The sequence below is a fragment of the Perna viridis genome, chromosome 1 (genome assembly GCF_037379345.1).
Source record: "Perna viridis isolate PV_CMFRI_1.1 ecotype Kerala chromosome 1, ASM3737934v1, whole genome shotgun sequence".
In the NCBI taxonomy this organism is placed as follows: domain Eukaryota; kingdom Metazoa; phylum Mollusca; class Bivalvia; order Mytilida; family Mytilidae; genus Perna; species Perna viridis.
Genome location: NC_142445.1, coordinates 63227165 through 63240142, shown reverse-complemented (window position 1 = coordinate 63240142; position 12978 = coordinate 63227165). Strand labels below are relative to the sequence as shown.

Sequence of the window (12978 nt, the reverse complement as noted above, 5' to 3'; positions counted from 1 at the left end):
TTATACAATAATTATCAAATGAACAGAAACATAGGAGGTACACATATATCAACAATTTACCCAGGAGATTCTAACTATTTATTAATAAAAAAATTAATAAATAAACTAGCTCTGGTGAATGGCTGCTATTCATTAATTCGTTAAGTTTAAGAATATTGGGGCGTAGATAAAATTTTTGTTTAATATGCATCTTTCGTTCATTATTAAGAGCTGAACAAACCAGAAGATAATGAAATTCATTCCCGATATCTTGATTTTGACATAATGTACAAGTTCGATTTTCTCTTGGAACATTAAGCCATCTACCAGATTCAATAGGTAGTTTATGGTTCATAGTACGAAATCTGCAAAGAGTTATAGCATTTTTGTCATTAAGAATGTTGAAATAATTTTCAAACTTTAAGTTTTCTTTGTAAATCTTATAATTAAGAGCTTTTGGAGATTCATGTACCTTGGATAGCCAGTTCTGTTAAAAATTGTCTACAAACGTTTGTTTTATAGAGGAATATAACCATGTTGTGCTAACGAATGATTGTTCGATCCACACATGCGATTTTCCGCTATCATTTAGTATCGACTAAACATATTTAAGCCACGGAGTATTAGCAAAATTCTTGTGCGCCAAGCGATAAAGAATACAATGTATCTTACCGTCGCTACCACTAATGAGCTTTGCCCAATAGTTGATAATTCGTAGTTTAATACATATATCAAGATGATAGCGTCCGAGTTCCCCGTATATCATGAAATCCGGAGTCGATTTTTTAACGTTCATAATTAATTTACAGAATTTAATATGCACCCTTTCGATGACAGAGTTATTGCCCGCGCCCCAAACTTCACAACCATATAGTAGTATTGGCTGTATAATCTTATCAAATAAATCTATTTGACATTCTGTGGACAGGTTGTGTATCCTTCCATTCCGTATGAGATCATACATCGCGCGCGTTGCCTTATCTGCGTTATATTTTTTCGCTTTCGCAAATCCTCCTGTCCTAGAAAAGACAACTCCAAGGTACATGAATTCATTTACAATATCTAATTCCTTTCCATTGTATTTCAAACTAATGTTATCAAGGGGTCTTCCCTTAGAAAAAATATAACAATTTGACTTTTATCCACATTAACCTTTAGTTTCCATCGAGTACAATATTCATGTAAAGAATTCAATTGGTTTTGAAGATCAATTGCAGTTTCGGACAATAGAACAGTATCATCTGCATATTATATAAGAAAAAGCTTAACATATTTATCAAGTACTGTTTCTATATCACTTGACAGACTTTGTAAACCACAGATGTTATTCTCAGACATAAAATTTTCTAAATCGTTCACATAAAGAGAGAACAATATAGGGGAAAGGTTTTCCCCTTGTCTGACTCCAACATTACATGGGAAAAAATCAGAGTATTCTACACCATTAAATATTCTCGACTTTATATTACTATACATATTTTTAATAACATTATACATCTTGCCATCAATCGATGATTCTAATAATTTTTACCATAAACCTGGGAGCCAAACTGTGTCGAAAGCTTTAGCAAAATCTATAATTGCACAGAAAAGTTTCTCCTTTTTTGTTTTAAAAGTTCAAAAAGCAAATGTAATGAAAAAATGCTGTCAATAATAGAATAACCGGAAGTCGGAAGCCAAACTGATTCTCATTTAAGAGAGAAAAATCTTCTAAGAAAGATGTCAACCTATTATTCAATACCGATGTGAAAAGTTTACCCATGCAACTAAGAATAGTGATGGGCCTATAATTTCTAGGGTCAGATTTAACTCCTTTATTTTTATAGAATGGAAAAATGTTTCCCGTTAATCATGTTTCTGGTATTATTCCTGAATCAAATATTACATTAAATACTTTAACATAAATTGGCATGAGAGCATGAGTAGTATTTTTTATATATTCTTTAATGATAAGGTCGTCGCCATAGGCCTTACCATTTTTTAACTTCGTTATACATTTCAAAATTTCATCCCCAGTAATTTCATCATTGATAATATTATTCAAAGAATTGTTTACATTTTCTGGTATAACAGTAACATCTTCATCATCATTACTATTCAGATCTTTGAAAAAATTATAAAGAGAATCAAGCGTAATATCGGACCAAGTTCCCTTAGAACATTTTGGCTTCAATAAATTCCAAAATTCCTTACTGTTACTCTTTCTAAGATTTTTAATTTTATTTCTCATTTGACGACGGTGCTCAGTGATGGCTTTATTCATTTCGGACTTATAAGCCCTTTCTTTTGTTTTTAAATCATTTCTTATTTCATTATTTCTAAAATTTTTATATCGTCTCTTAGCTTTTCGGAAGCTTTTTCGTTTTACCCAGCATTCCTTTGAGAACCAGGGTTTATCATCTTTTTTATGAGCAGCTGAATTCGGCGATTGCTTTTTTCTGCTGGTTTAAGAAGAATATCATTCATATCTTGAACCATATTATTGATAAGCTGTTGGGTCATGTTTCCACTATCAACATGAGTAAGATTCTGAAGCACTCTATCCACAATTTGAGGATCAATATTTTCTATATATTCATTAGTTTGTTCGTTGTTCCATCTCTTTATCTTTCTGTCGCTGCCACCATAATGACTGGAACCTGCTGTTGCGTTCTCGATGGGAGTTACAGATTTTAAAGCTAAAGAGAGAGGGCAATGAGCATCTGATAGCAATGATGAGAAGTCAAGCACATGAAATGATTCAATAAGTGGCAAAATATCAACAGAACATATACAATAATCAACACTTGACGCTCTACATGAATGTTGACTTTTTAGCCAATCGCATATGATTTAATTTTCGTGTTTTATATGAGGATACTACGGTTTCCTTAATGTTGATTCAAGCTACAAGAAAACTGTCGGACGCATGCAGCAAATGTCTACCATCATGAAACAGAATAGTATTTCAACGAAGTTCCAGTATGGATCCAGGGAATAATTGAACTCATCAAATCTGGTTCTTGGCGTTCTTTTTCTCATAAAAAAGGTTTAACGAAGAATTCTAAAAAGATATTTTGTAATTTTTTAATTTGATGAGAATCCTGCCATTTGATTGGTTTGTTGACAAAAATCAACATTGTTTCAGTTGTATAAACTAACTTGCTATTTAGGCCACGCCCACCTTTTACGGAACTACTTTTTGTTTGTCAACATCCGAAACATTTTTGTGACAATACATTATTAACTAACTTTATGTCCGCCGGATTTATGTCAAATTCCTGCTTTAATAACTGTGTCTTCAATTTTGGCAAATAACTGAACATTTCCCAGTGATGAAATGACAGCGTCTTACCGCTGATTTTAAAATGGCGGCCAATTTATTTACTAGAATTACTACACGGCGGGAAATTTAAAGTTACTGTTTACTCAGTGTTAATAAAAGTGATGGATATATCATTTTTTTAAATTAAAATATAATGAATGTATTCAATTTCTGATTAGGTTATAGCGTATAAACTAATCAGAAATTGAATACATTCATTAATACAACACGTGAATTTGAGTGTGTGTACGGGGTGTACTTTAGGTTATAGGTGTATTGAAGCCCTGAATTGGACGCATTTAGAATCAATTGAGTATTTCCGCTATAAATTTACTGGTACGAGAACACAATTAATTCCCCTTGGTTTTCGTTATATAGTTCCAACTTTGGTAGTAGGTACCTTCCACATTTTTTCATATTTTTACCGGAAACTTATTTGCTGAAGTTTTGCCTCTAATTGGTAGAAAATAGGTTAAAATTACATGGGATTTTTTTCATTAATCAATTCTGACTAAAAGTTGTGATTTGGTTCAGTGGAAGAACTTTAAAATTTAGGACTTTTAATTCAGTTCATTTGTCAGGTTTACCCCATCTCAGAATCATATGTATTAATTTCAAAAAATGATGGTAAACTTTTCTACAATTTATATATAAAATCCTGTTTGTACATATCTTTAGGCCAGAGAAGTTTTATTCAGTTTGCGCCGGTGGATTTTTTTTAATCTGCTCAAATGTGTATATTGAAATGCACTTGAAAATTAATTGCGGTCTCGTGCCTACTTCGATAACCCAGCCCGTGGACACAGGAGTTCGGGATTCTCGGACTTTTACATGACTTTTGAACTAAAATCAGACTTCCGAAGGGTACTTTGTGAAAAACCACATATGGACATATATTCCACCAAAAAGTAAGTGACACATTAAGGTGAACACAAATGAACCTGTAAATCGTAGTTTGAGATAATTCCAAACCCTCAACAAAAAACACCATACTATTTAAAATTTCTCCATTGTGTATTTTTATCAGCAGCTTGCTTATGAACTTCGGCATATTTGTGGCTAAATTAATGTTTTGTTTGAGTATATTTTTTCATTTCGAACATGACAGTTTGTCTTTATTTCAATTGTTCGCTATATTTTTTTGTTTTTATATTTTTATATATCAAAAAATTGATTAGCAAAACGAACGAACATTAATGATATGCATTCATTATTGTTTACAGTGCCGCCATGCCCATGATGAAAATACAAATATTTTATTTAGCTCGAACACAGTTAAAATAATGAAGAATTATGATAAATAACTTAAGTGTTTTTCATATACCATGTATATGTTAATTATAATTTGCCTAAATCATGTGCTGTAGTCTAAGTAAATGAGTGCAGTTCAAATTACAGGAGATATGGTACACAAAAAACTTTCTTAAGCCTTATACCTGTACTGTATACATGTTCCATAGTCCATACAAACATTTTTATAAAGACATGAAGAGTTGTCGAGTCAGTGACTGTTGATTTTCATTTAAATGAAACAGTCTATGATACAAACTTGTTGAACATGATGAGTTGTACAGTTACTGGATTATAGGGTAACACAAACAAAACCTTACAAGAATCTGTTATTTGTGTATACAGTACCCCATATTTCATTTTTGAGAACAAAAATAAATTCATGTACAAGGTGAAGGAAACTCCAGTTAAACAAGTATTGCTGAACAGTTGACCAAGAGCAATCAAAAACAATATTTAATGTTCAATGGTATCGTACATGTAAGTCATATGAAAACATTTCTTATATAACTTGGGATAAACTACATGAATTATATGATTTGGAAATTAATCTAAACATTAACATATACATTTGTATGACCTTATATAAGACACAATTTTCAATTTTTTAAGAAGTTTATCGTGCTATTTTTAAATTTTTTTTAATAGATCCATAAATACAAGCTGTTGACTTATATTGTATATCTGTAACTAAGGATAAGGAACTAGTTTTATCTGTCATCAGATTTCTTTTGCACAGTATGTTGTCATGAACATGTACAATTATACCATAGTCATGACAGTATGATAAAAGTCTATCCATGTTGATTTTCAGTATCTCTTTCCATATTAAAAGGAAATATGTCTTGATATTTTCCAGAAAATTTTGGATGCAGGCATCATGTTCACCTACCAATGATACAAGTTACCAGACAAGTCATACATAACAGGAAGCTCTGTTCAAATGAAGTATGATAATAGATTGTGTAGGTATTTGAGGTTCTGTATACAATATTTTTATGCCTTGTTTTTTGGAGAAAAAAAATATTGATTTGGGGTGTTCCAAAGGAAGGAACCACCTCTTTTGTTGGGAAATGTTGGAAGTAATGAGGAAAATTTTTGCAAAAATGAGGAAATTAATAGCTTCTTTCAAAGAGCACTTTCAAAGTCTTTTGATTATTCACTATAAACTCTCATTAGTCAATTTATTTTAGAAATGTATTTATATTATTTCTACATGTGTGATGTAGATAGATCCCATATGTGTTTATCACTTAAAATATAGCACTACAGTTCCCGTGACACTTAAATGAACGTTGTAACATAGACATAATATTTTAACATAATGGGATGTTTTGTTTGAAGGAAAAAAATATCCAATGAGCCATATAATGTAGGGTTTACTTAAATAGAGGTCTACTTCAATACAGGAATCATGAATCACAGTAACTTTGAATATGAGTATTATGTATATTTATTACTGATTTTTATACTTCCAGGTCATCCATGGCATATATATGACTGAAAAGAATTCATACATGTAGAATTTAGATGATGTTCAATGCTGTTCAAATCTCTGCGTGCACTGTAATGAAAGCTAATATGAAGCTGAAGTTTGAAAATAAAGATTTTCAAAATCATATTTCTTATACAAATGTACAAGGTTTAAATATGTTGTGCTTCAAAAGTAAAAGTCACTTTCATACATGTATATAATAACAGCCATCAACCTAGAATCCCTTGCACTGCAAGCTGTCACTCTATCAACTGACCTGAAAAATTACGTCATTGTTTTCTGTAGATTAGGTTGATTATGGTCTTTTGTACATAGTTTTACTTTATTTGTTTTTGGGCCTTTTTATAGATTTCTTAATGTGTATGTGGTTTGCCCATTATTTATAACCATGTGGTGATTTCACTTGTAGAAGCTTAATCGTTACTTGCTTGGTTTTTTGAATGATTATCTCATTGGCAAACATAAATGGTACATGTATTTAAGTTTTCTACTTATGACTAGTGAGTGCTAAATCTTTCACTGTTTCTCAAACAAGTAATTTTGTGTAACGACTATTTGGCTAAGCAACTGCTGATTCTGTGAGGTAGCATTATGAAACCACCTCAAAATGTCATAATAGTAGAGTAGTATAAAGCAGGATCATTTCATACAGTAAAACATTCTTGTCCTGAAATGCAAGAAATAATTGCAATATGCATTGAAACCATAACCAATCAATGAAAAAAAACAAGTTCCATGGGTAAATAGAATAAAGTGAGGTGACACAAATTTTGAGGTTAAATTTTTGAAATATTATAGAGTGGGTGCAATGTAGATATCTTTTGTGGTAAAATTAGCGAGAAATTTAAAGTTTCAACTTGAAACTGCCTAAATCTACCCTCCGAGTAACCATGTTGATTTTTATGAGTGGGGGTCGGGGCCAGGATCACATTTGAAATAGAAAGGCAGGACAAGATATATGATTTTATATAAATACAAAGATGCAATAGGCGAAAAAAGGTTCTGGTTTGAATATTACATAAAAAGATCCAGGACACAAAATTTGACTATATAGCCCCCTTTTTTCCCCTTACGGTTCAAATGGATATAGAAATTTATCATTATTCACCTTTGAGGGGGGACTGGTCATTTTGAAATCATATAAAATTTTCTTGACCCCATGATATTTTCTTATCCCCTTAAACACATTTTTTTTAAATGTGATACCCCCTCTATTAAACATGCGTATGGAGTTTTCATATAACAACTCATACGTTATGCCAGAGCTTGTCGAAACTACGCAGAGTTTTTGTATCGCGCTAGAATTCTAACAAATAAACTTCTGGAACATGGTTGTGTTGCTACAAGATTGAAGTCATCCCTATAGAAGTTTTATGTTACGGTCGTCATCATGAAATCGTGGATCGCTACGGTGCATCCATCTGCGCCATGAAAACTGATTTGTTCAACGTGTACTGGTTTTCCTTTCCTCTTTTGTCTACCGGACTTGACTTTTTATGAGCAACTCGGCGGGTGTTTCTAGAAAAGCAGAGGACGCTTACCCTACTGGCGCACATGGTCCATGCTCCAAGTTTTTAGTGGAGTCATAGTTGCTCGTTTGCTTTTGTTAATTTGTATATTTGATTTTAATAAAATTTCATGTTCTTTGTACGTCTGTTTTCCATGTCTAGTCTTTGTCCCTGGATAACATTCTTATTATTACCGTTATAACCGTAGTTCCCTTGATTACTCTTTGAAACAAAAGCAGTTGAGATGTTAAAGAATTCTTACAATAAAAAATTCAAGTCTTCAATTCCAAAACTTGATACTTTGGAAAAGTCTGATCAAAATCAAGCAGAATCAGACACAGCTCTTGAGATTCAAGATATTGGTAAGGAAATTGAATCGTCAGCAGATAAGTCGGACCAATTTGATTTAATAACTGTGAATGTTTTAGGTTCTGATGGTGATGTTGGTGTGTGAACTTGATTTTACCAGAGATCGTGCATGTGACAATGAAATAAAATGTTTAAAGGTGGTAAAATATGTTTTAATTTGACTGGTGTAATGTTCTGCATAACTTAAAATTTGGATCCCCCTTGAAATCCATGTGCAAAAAAATGACCACCCCCCTCTTTGAAGTTATAAAAAAAACTGAACCCCCCTTTTCCACTTACAGAAAAAATGACCCCCTGGATATATGTACTTGCTTTGTTTAAATTTTCAAATAAATGTCTACGGTTTGAATATTATTTGTAAATTATTATATAAAGGATGCCGAATCTAGAGGTTTAACCTAAAAAAACAAAGCGTTTATGCACGTGGCTAATTACAATATTCGTTATGGTTCGGTTAAGTTTACAGCCAATGAAATGAACATCTCGTTAGCGAGAACACGGCGTTACTTTACATATTTATCGGGAATTTTTAAAGAACCCAAAGCTTTTCCGAGAGGAAATAATCGCCATTTTCTTGTGGCATATTTCTCTGTTTCCTTCCCCTTTCCCTATGATATCCCCTGATAACCCCTATATAATGTCAGAAGAAAAATCAAAGACATTCCTGTGTTCTATTTGCTCATTTTCAGGGACTTATCATTACTTCGGGACTAACCCCACTTTCTCAAGACATGCCATGTATACTATTTAAAATAGTTTTATGGATTTATGCTAGCTTTAATCGCATTTTTGCATATTTGGATTTAGTGTACAACGTCAACGCTATTTTCTTATTCGGCCGTCTACTGAAACATTTGAATTTTCTTCCCAGAGTTATTTGTCCTTTTATTTCCTAAGTTTCGAGGAAGAGAACGGACTAAGAATTTGTTTTTGAGGAGAGATGAAATTGTTTTTATTTTGATTTTCATGATGAACTTCAGGCCTGAGAGTGAGAGTGAGACTTGCTACAAGTCTATCTGTAATATATATTTTATTTGATTAAATATCATTACTATCAAATACTCATTCACTTTCCAGCTGCTGTACTGCAGCTGGATAGTAATGATGTTTAATCAAATAAAATACATATTACAGAGGGACTTGCAGCAAGTCTATTCGGGCCTAAAAAATCGGGCATTAATATTGGAACAACAAAACAAGAAAATAGCTATGCATTCAGATCTGTATTTTTTAAAATCAACCAAATGAGGAGCAATAAATATTGCATTTTGCAAAATAGAAGGGGCAATAAAGACTGGTTGGCATAAAATACAACTGAAAATGAATCATTAAGTGTTGAAAGATTTAATTGTTAATTTGGAGACTTGAGTCCATAACAATGAGAAAACCTAAAGATTTCTGGTAATTCTTGCATTAAGAGAGTACTATTATGACTCTTAAATTACTATTTGTTAAAGATGAATAATGTGATACATGTTTTTCATAGGCCATTGTTTTTTTTTTTTTCTTTTAAAGTGGTTGGTTTCTAAATTGAATATCTGATTGAGTGGTACTTATTTGATTGAAATCATTGTATGTGTTTTCTTTTGTTTAGATCTACATTTATTGAGAACTTGTGTTCACTTTCTTCATCGCGAAAAGTTTTTGTGGAATGAGTGCATACTGAAATTTTATTTACCCTCCCCTGCCCTTTCTTTCAAAATTTTAGGGTTAAAATTTAATTATTTTGGTTGATGTCATAGCCAAAAAGTTTAGAGAAGGAGGTAGATGAAACACTGGGCATAGCATAAGCAGCTTTATATTAGATAGCAAGAGGACACATCAGAGAACACACATAATAATTCAAATATGGAAACAAAATATTCTATGTGATAAAAAAAATCCTGGTCCAAAGGGCCAGTCATATATAGCAATTTAACACAGATGGTTGCTCTCTGATGATGTGGTGTTTGAGTTATCAGGGACTTAATTCATACATGTGAAACTCAAGTATTTTGGATCTTACACACTTGTTTTTTTTAAATACAGAAAATGATAAAAAAATCAAAATAAAATAGTATAGAATGGCCTTATTCACACCTGGTTTTACATGTATCTAATAATTCTGCAAATAGTGAATTTTATAAAATAAGCTCATTTTACAATTTCACTGATAAATCATTTCAGAATTATATTTTTCCTTTATTTCAGACTGATGGAAGATTCCTATGTTTGTAAAGACCCTTTTAGTTCTGATGGAGGTTTTATTACTTTGGGTTCTCATTGTGGACTGTGTAAAACATCTGTCTGTTGTTCAACGGTAAACCACAAATAATTTTTGTACAGTAATATGAATGCATTTATGATTTTTAAAGCTAATTTTGTATATGTCTTTTCAGTTTACTTTTTGATAAATTTTCTAAAACCAAAGACATTTCTTAACCCTACAGTCCTGCTGTATTTAGTTTCTCCACTCTTCATGGTGGAGGCTTTAAGAGTGGAGTTACAGTGTCTCCACCCAACACAGTAGTGTCACCATTTCAAATATGCTTGTAGTTTAATTCTTTAGTTTACATGAAAAAAATATTTAATGATTCTTGGAAGAAAGCCATTTTATCATATTAAATGGTGACTCCACTATGAAGAGTGTAGAAATTAAAACTTTGGTTGAAAGTAGTGTATGAGGTCCTGTTGAAACATTCAAAGCTGACATTATTTCATTTATCAGTGACATCAATGCTTATTTAATGTTATATTGTCATTTTGAATTGCCATTACTTAGTATCACGTCAGTAACATGGAAAGAAAATATTTAGCCATAAGGAGATAGAAAAAAAATGTTTCAAGGTGCTGATAAATATATGTATTTCCATTTTAGGATTGCAGCTTGTTCTACACACAAAGGTTTTGTTTAAAATGTGTAAAATCAAAACTCGACCAGTTTCCTTTGCAAATTCAACAGGTATTTTGAAATATTTGTGTAAATATATATATCAAAGACAGAGAAAAGTTAGTGTATAATAAAGATCTTAAATGGCTACCCTTTCAACATTGAAACATTCAGTAACAGAACTGATTATAACAAGTATACCACAACAAAACTGTGATAAGATTTGTGATAGTAGCTTGGCTGTTCATCTGTCAGTGATAAGATTGGTGACAGTAGATTGACAGTTCATTTATCAGTGATCAGATTGGTGGCAGTGGATTGGCTGTTCATCTATTGGTGATCAGATTGGTGACAGTGGCTTGGCTGTTCATCTGTCAGTGATCAGATTGGTGACAGTAGATTCACTGTTCATCTATCAGTGGTGAGATTAGTAACAGTGGATTGGCTGTTCATATGTCAGTAATCAGATTGGTGGCTGATGACTGGTTGTCAATCTATCATTGATGAGATTGGTGACTTATGATCTGTTGTCATTTTGTCAGGGATCAGATGAATGACTGGTGATTGGTTTTCATTCTGTGATTGATAAGATTGGTGGTTGGTGATTGATTGCCAATCTGCCATTAATAAGTCAAAATTAAATGGTTCAGGGATGTTTTCATGTACATTGTGTATCAACTATTGATGAAGATCTTTGGAAAATGTCATTATCATTACAATATATTTGTTTATACTTATCGTGGATTGGCACTCTTGTATGAGAAATGACATACCACTAAATAAATTCAAAATAAAATTTATCTGATTTTTGATTGAGTCTATTTGATTAACTATAGAACCAGGTGTTTCAACTAACAAGTATTAGTTGTAATTATAAGTCATGGAATTCTTATTAACACATTTTATTGAATAATTGAATACCATTGTATTTCTAATTTCTTGCAGGAAATAAGCAGGAAAACTTGAACAGTAATTTATGCTATCCTTTCATTAATTGATGGAATACAAGAATGACCTATACTGAAAGTATTGTGAAACCTGTATGAGCCAAACTGTGGATAGAGAACATTTGTTTACTGTGACATACTTCTGATTTATACTTGTTTCATATGCATAGAAATTTACATGAAGTGGACTCAAGAAAAAAGTTGATTTCTAGAGGTTTCTATCTAGATCAGAGTGAAGTAAAATCAGGATACACTGTACAAATTGATGAGCAATTTATTATGCGGAGACGCATTCTTGAAGATGGTATGGTATGAGATAACATTTTTTCACTCCAAGTGTGAAGATGATACTTTTTTTTTAGCATCAGCCAGGTTTAAATATTTTTTTAACATCTACATTGTTAAGTAATAGAGGGAAATACTGAATCATATTTTTTCATCCGTGGCTGTGTAAAAAATTGTTCAAAAACAACCTCTCACTAATAAAATGGTCCGTGTGACAATAGTGCCTTATATGTTTAATGAATTTACTGGAGAACTTTGTTTGATTGCATAAGAAGTAATGATGGATTTATCAACAAAATTAAATAGGGCATTCATGGACGACCAAGGGCGGCCCATAGTTGATTTGTCAGATATATTTTAAGTCATCCACTTTTGATACAGAAAAATCTCTGTTCTCTCTGATATCATTATGACTTTAACATAACATTGGAGCAAAAAAAAAATAGTGGGATAAAATTTACTCTGTGCTGCTAACATCATAGATTCTCCCTTGTTTCTACCAAGACAGCCTCATCAATACCTGACATGATAAATGTTACCATATTAGATATTCTGTGTTTTGTCCCGTTTATATTGAGTCAAATCAGTAAAGATATTGCATAATATTTTGTCATAAGTTTACTTATATGGCCCACATATGTAGGTCCAAAAACCACCTACAAATATTTTTATTTTACAATTTTGCGAAAATAAATGAAAAATGCATATAAAGGATACTTTGTGAGGTCATTTTTTTAATTAAGTCCTCTTTTGAACACAAGAATATGTTATATTGAGTCTTCTCAGTTGGTATGTTAAAAGTTGCAGTAAAATAACAGAACCAGAAACTGAATTTGTTTTAAGCTAATTTAACCTTTTAAAGTTGTGTGTGTAAATAGAGGTTATATCATTTATAAAAGCAGAAAACATTAAGTTCCAGTGACTTATTGATT

General features: G+C 31.9%; 1 protein-coding gene across 1 annotated transcript; it reads left to right on the top strand.

Moving 5' to 3' along the window:
- The first annotated feature begins 3916 nt into the window (after positions 1 to 3916).
- Positions 3917 to 12651, top strand: LOC148629796 (cysteine-rich DPF motif domain-containing protein 1-like). The gene is made up of 6 exons (XM_088557225.1): positions 3917 to 4191; positions 5433 to 5538; positions 6052 to 8683; positions 10136 to 10244; positions 10803 to 10886; positions 11760 to 12651. Exons 3-6 carry the CDS (start codon positions 8556 to 8558, stop codon positions 11778 to 11780), a joined length of 342 nt encoding a protein of 113 aa, XP_088413351.1. The 5' UTR covers positions 3917 to 4191; positions 5433 to 5538; positions 6052 to 8555; the 3' UTR covers positions 11781 to 12651.
- The last annotated feature ends 327 nt before the right edge of the window (positions 12652 to 12978 follow it).

Coding starts and splice junctions, on each gene's coding strand:
- LOC148629796 (XM_088557225.1), top strand. CDS start 8,556: ATGATATCCCCTGATAACCCCTATATAATGTCAGAAGAAAAATCAAAG. Junction 8,684..10,135: donor ACTTTCTCAAGACATGCCAT/GTATACTATTTA, acceptor CCTTTATTTCAG/ACTGATGGAAGATTCCTATG. Junction 10,245..10,802: donor CATCTGTCTGTTGTTCAACG/GTAAACCACAAA, acceptor TTTCCATTTTAG/GATTGCAGCTTGTTCTACAC.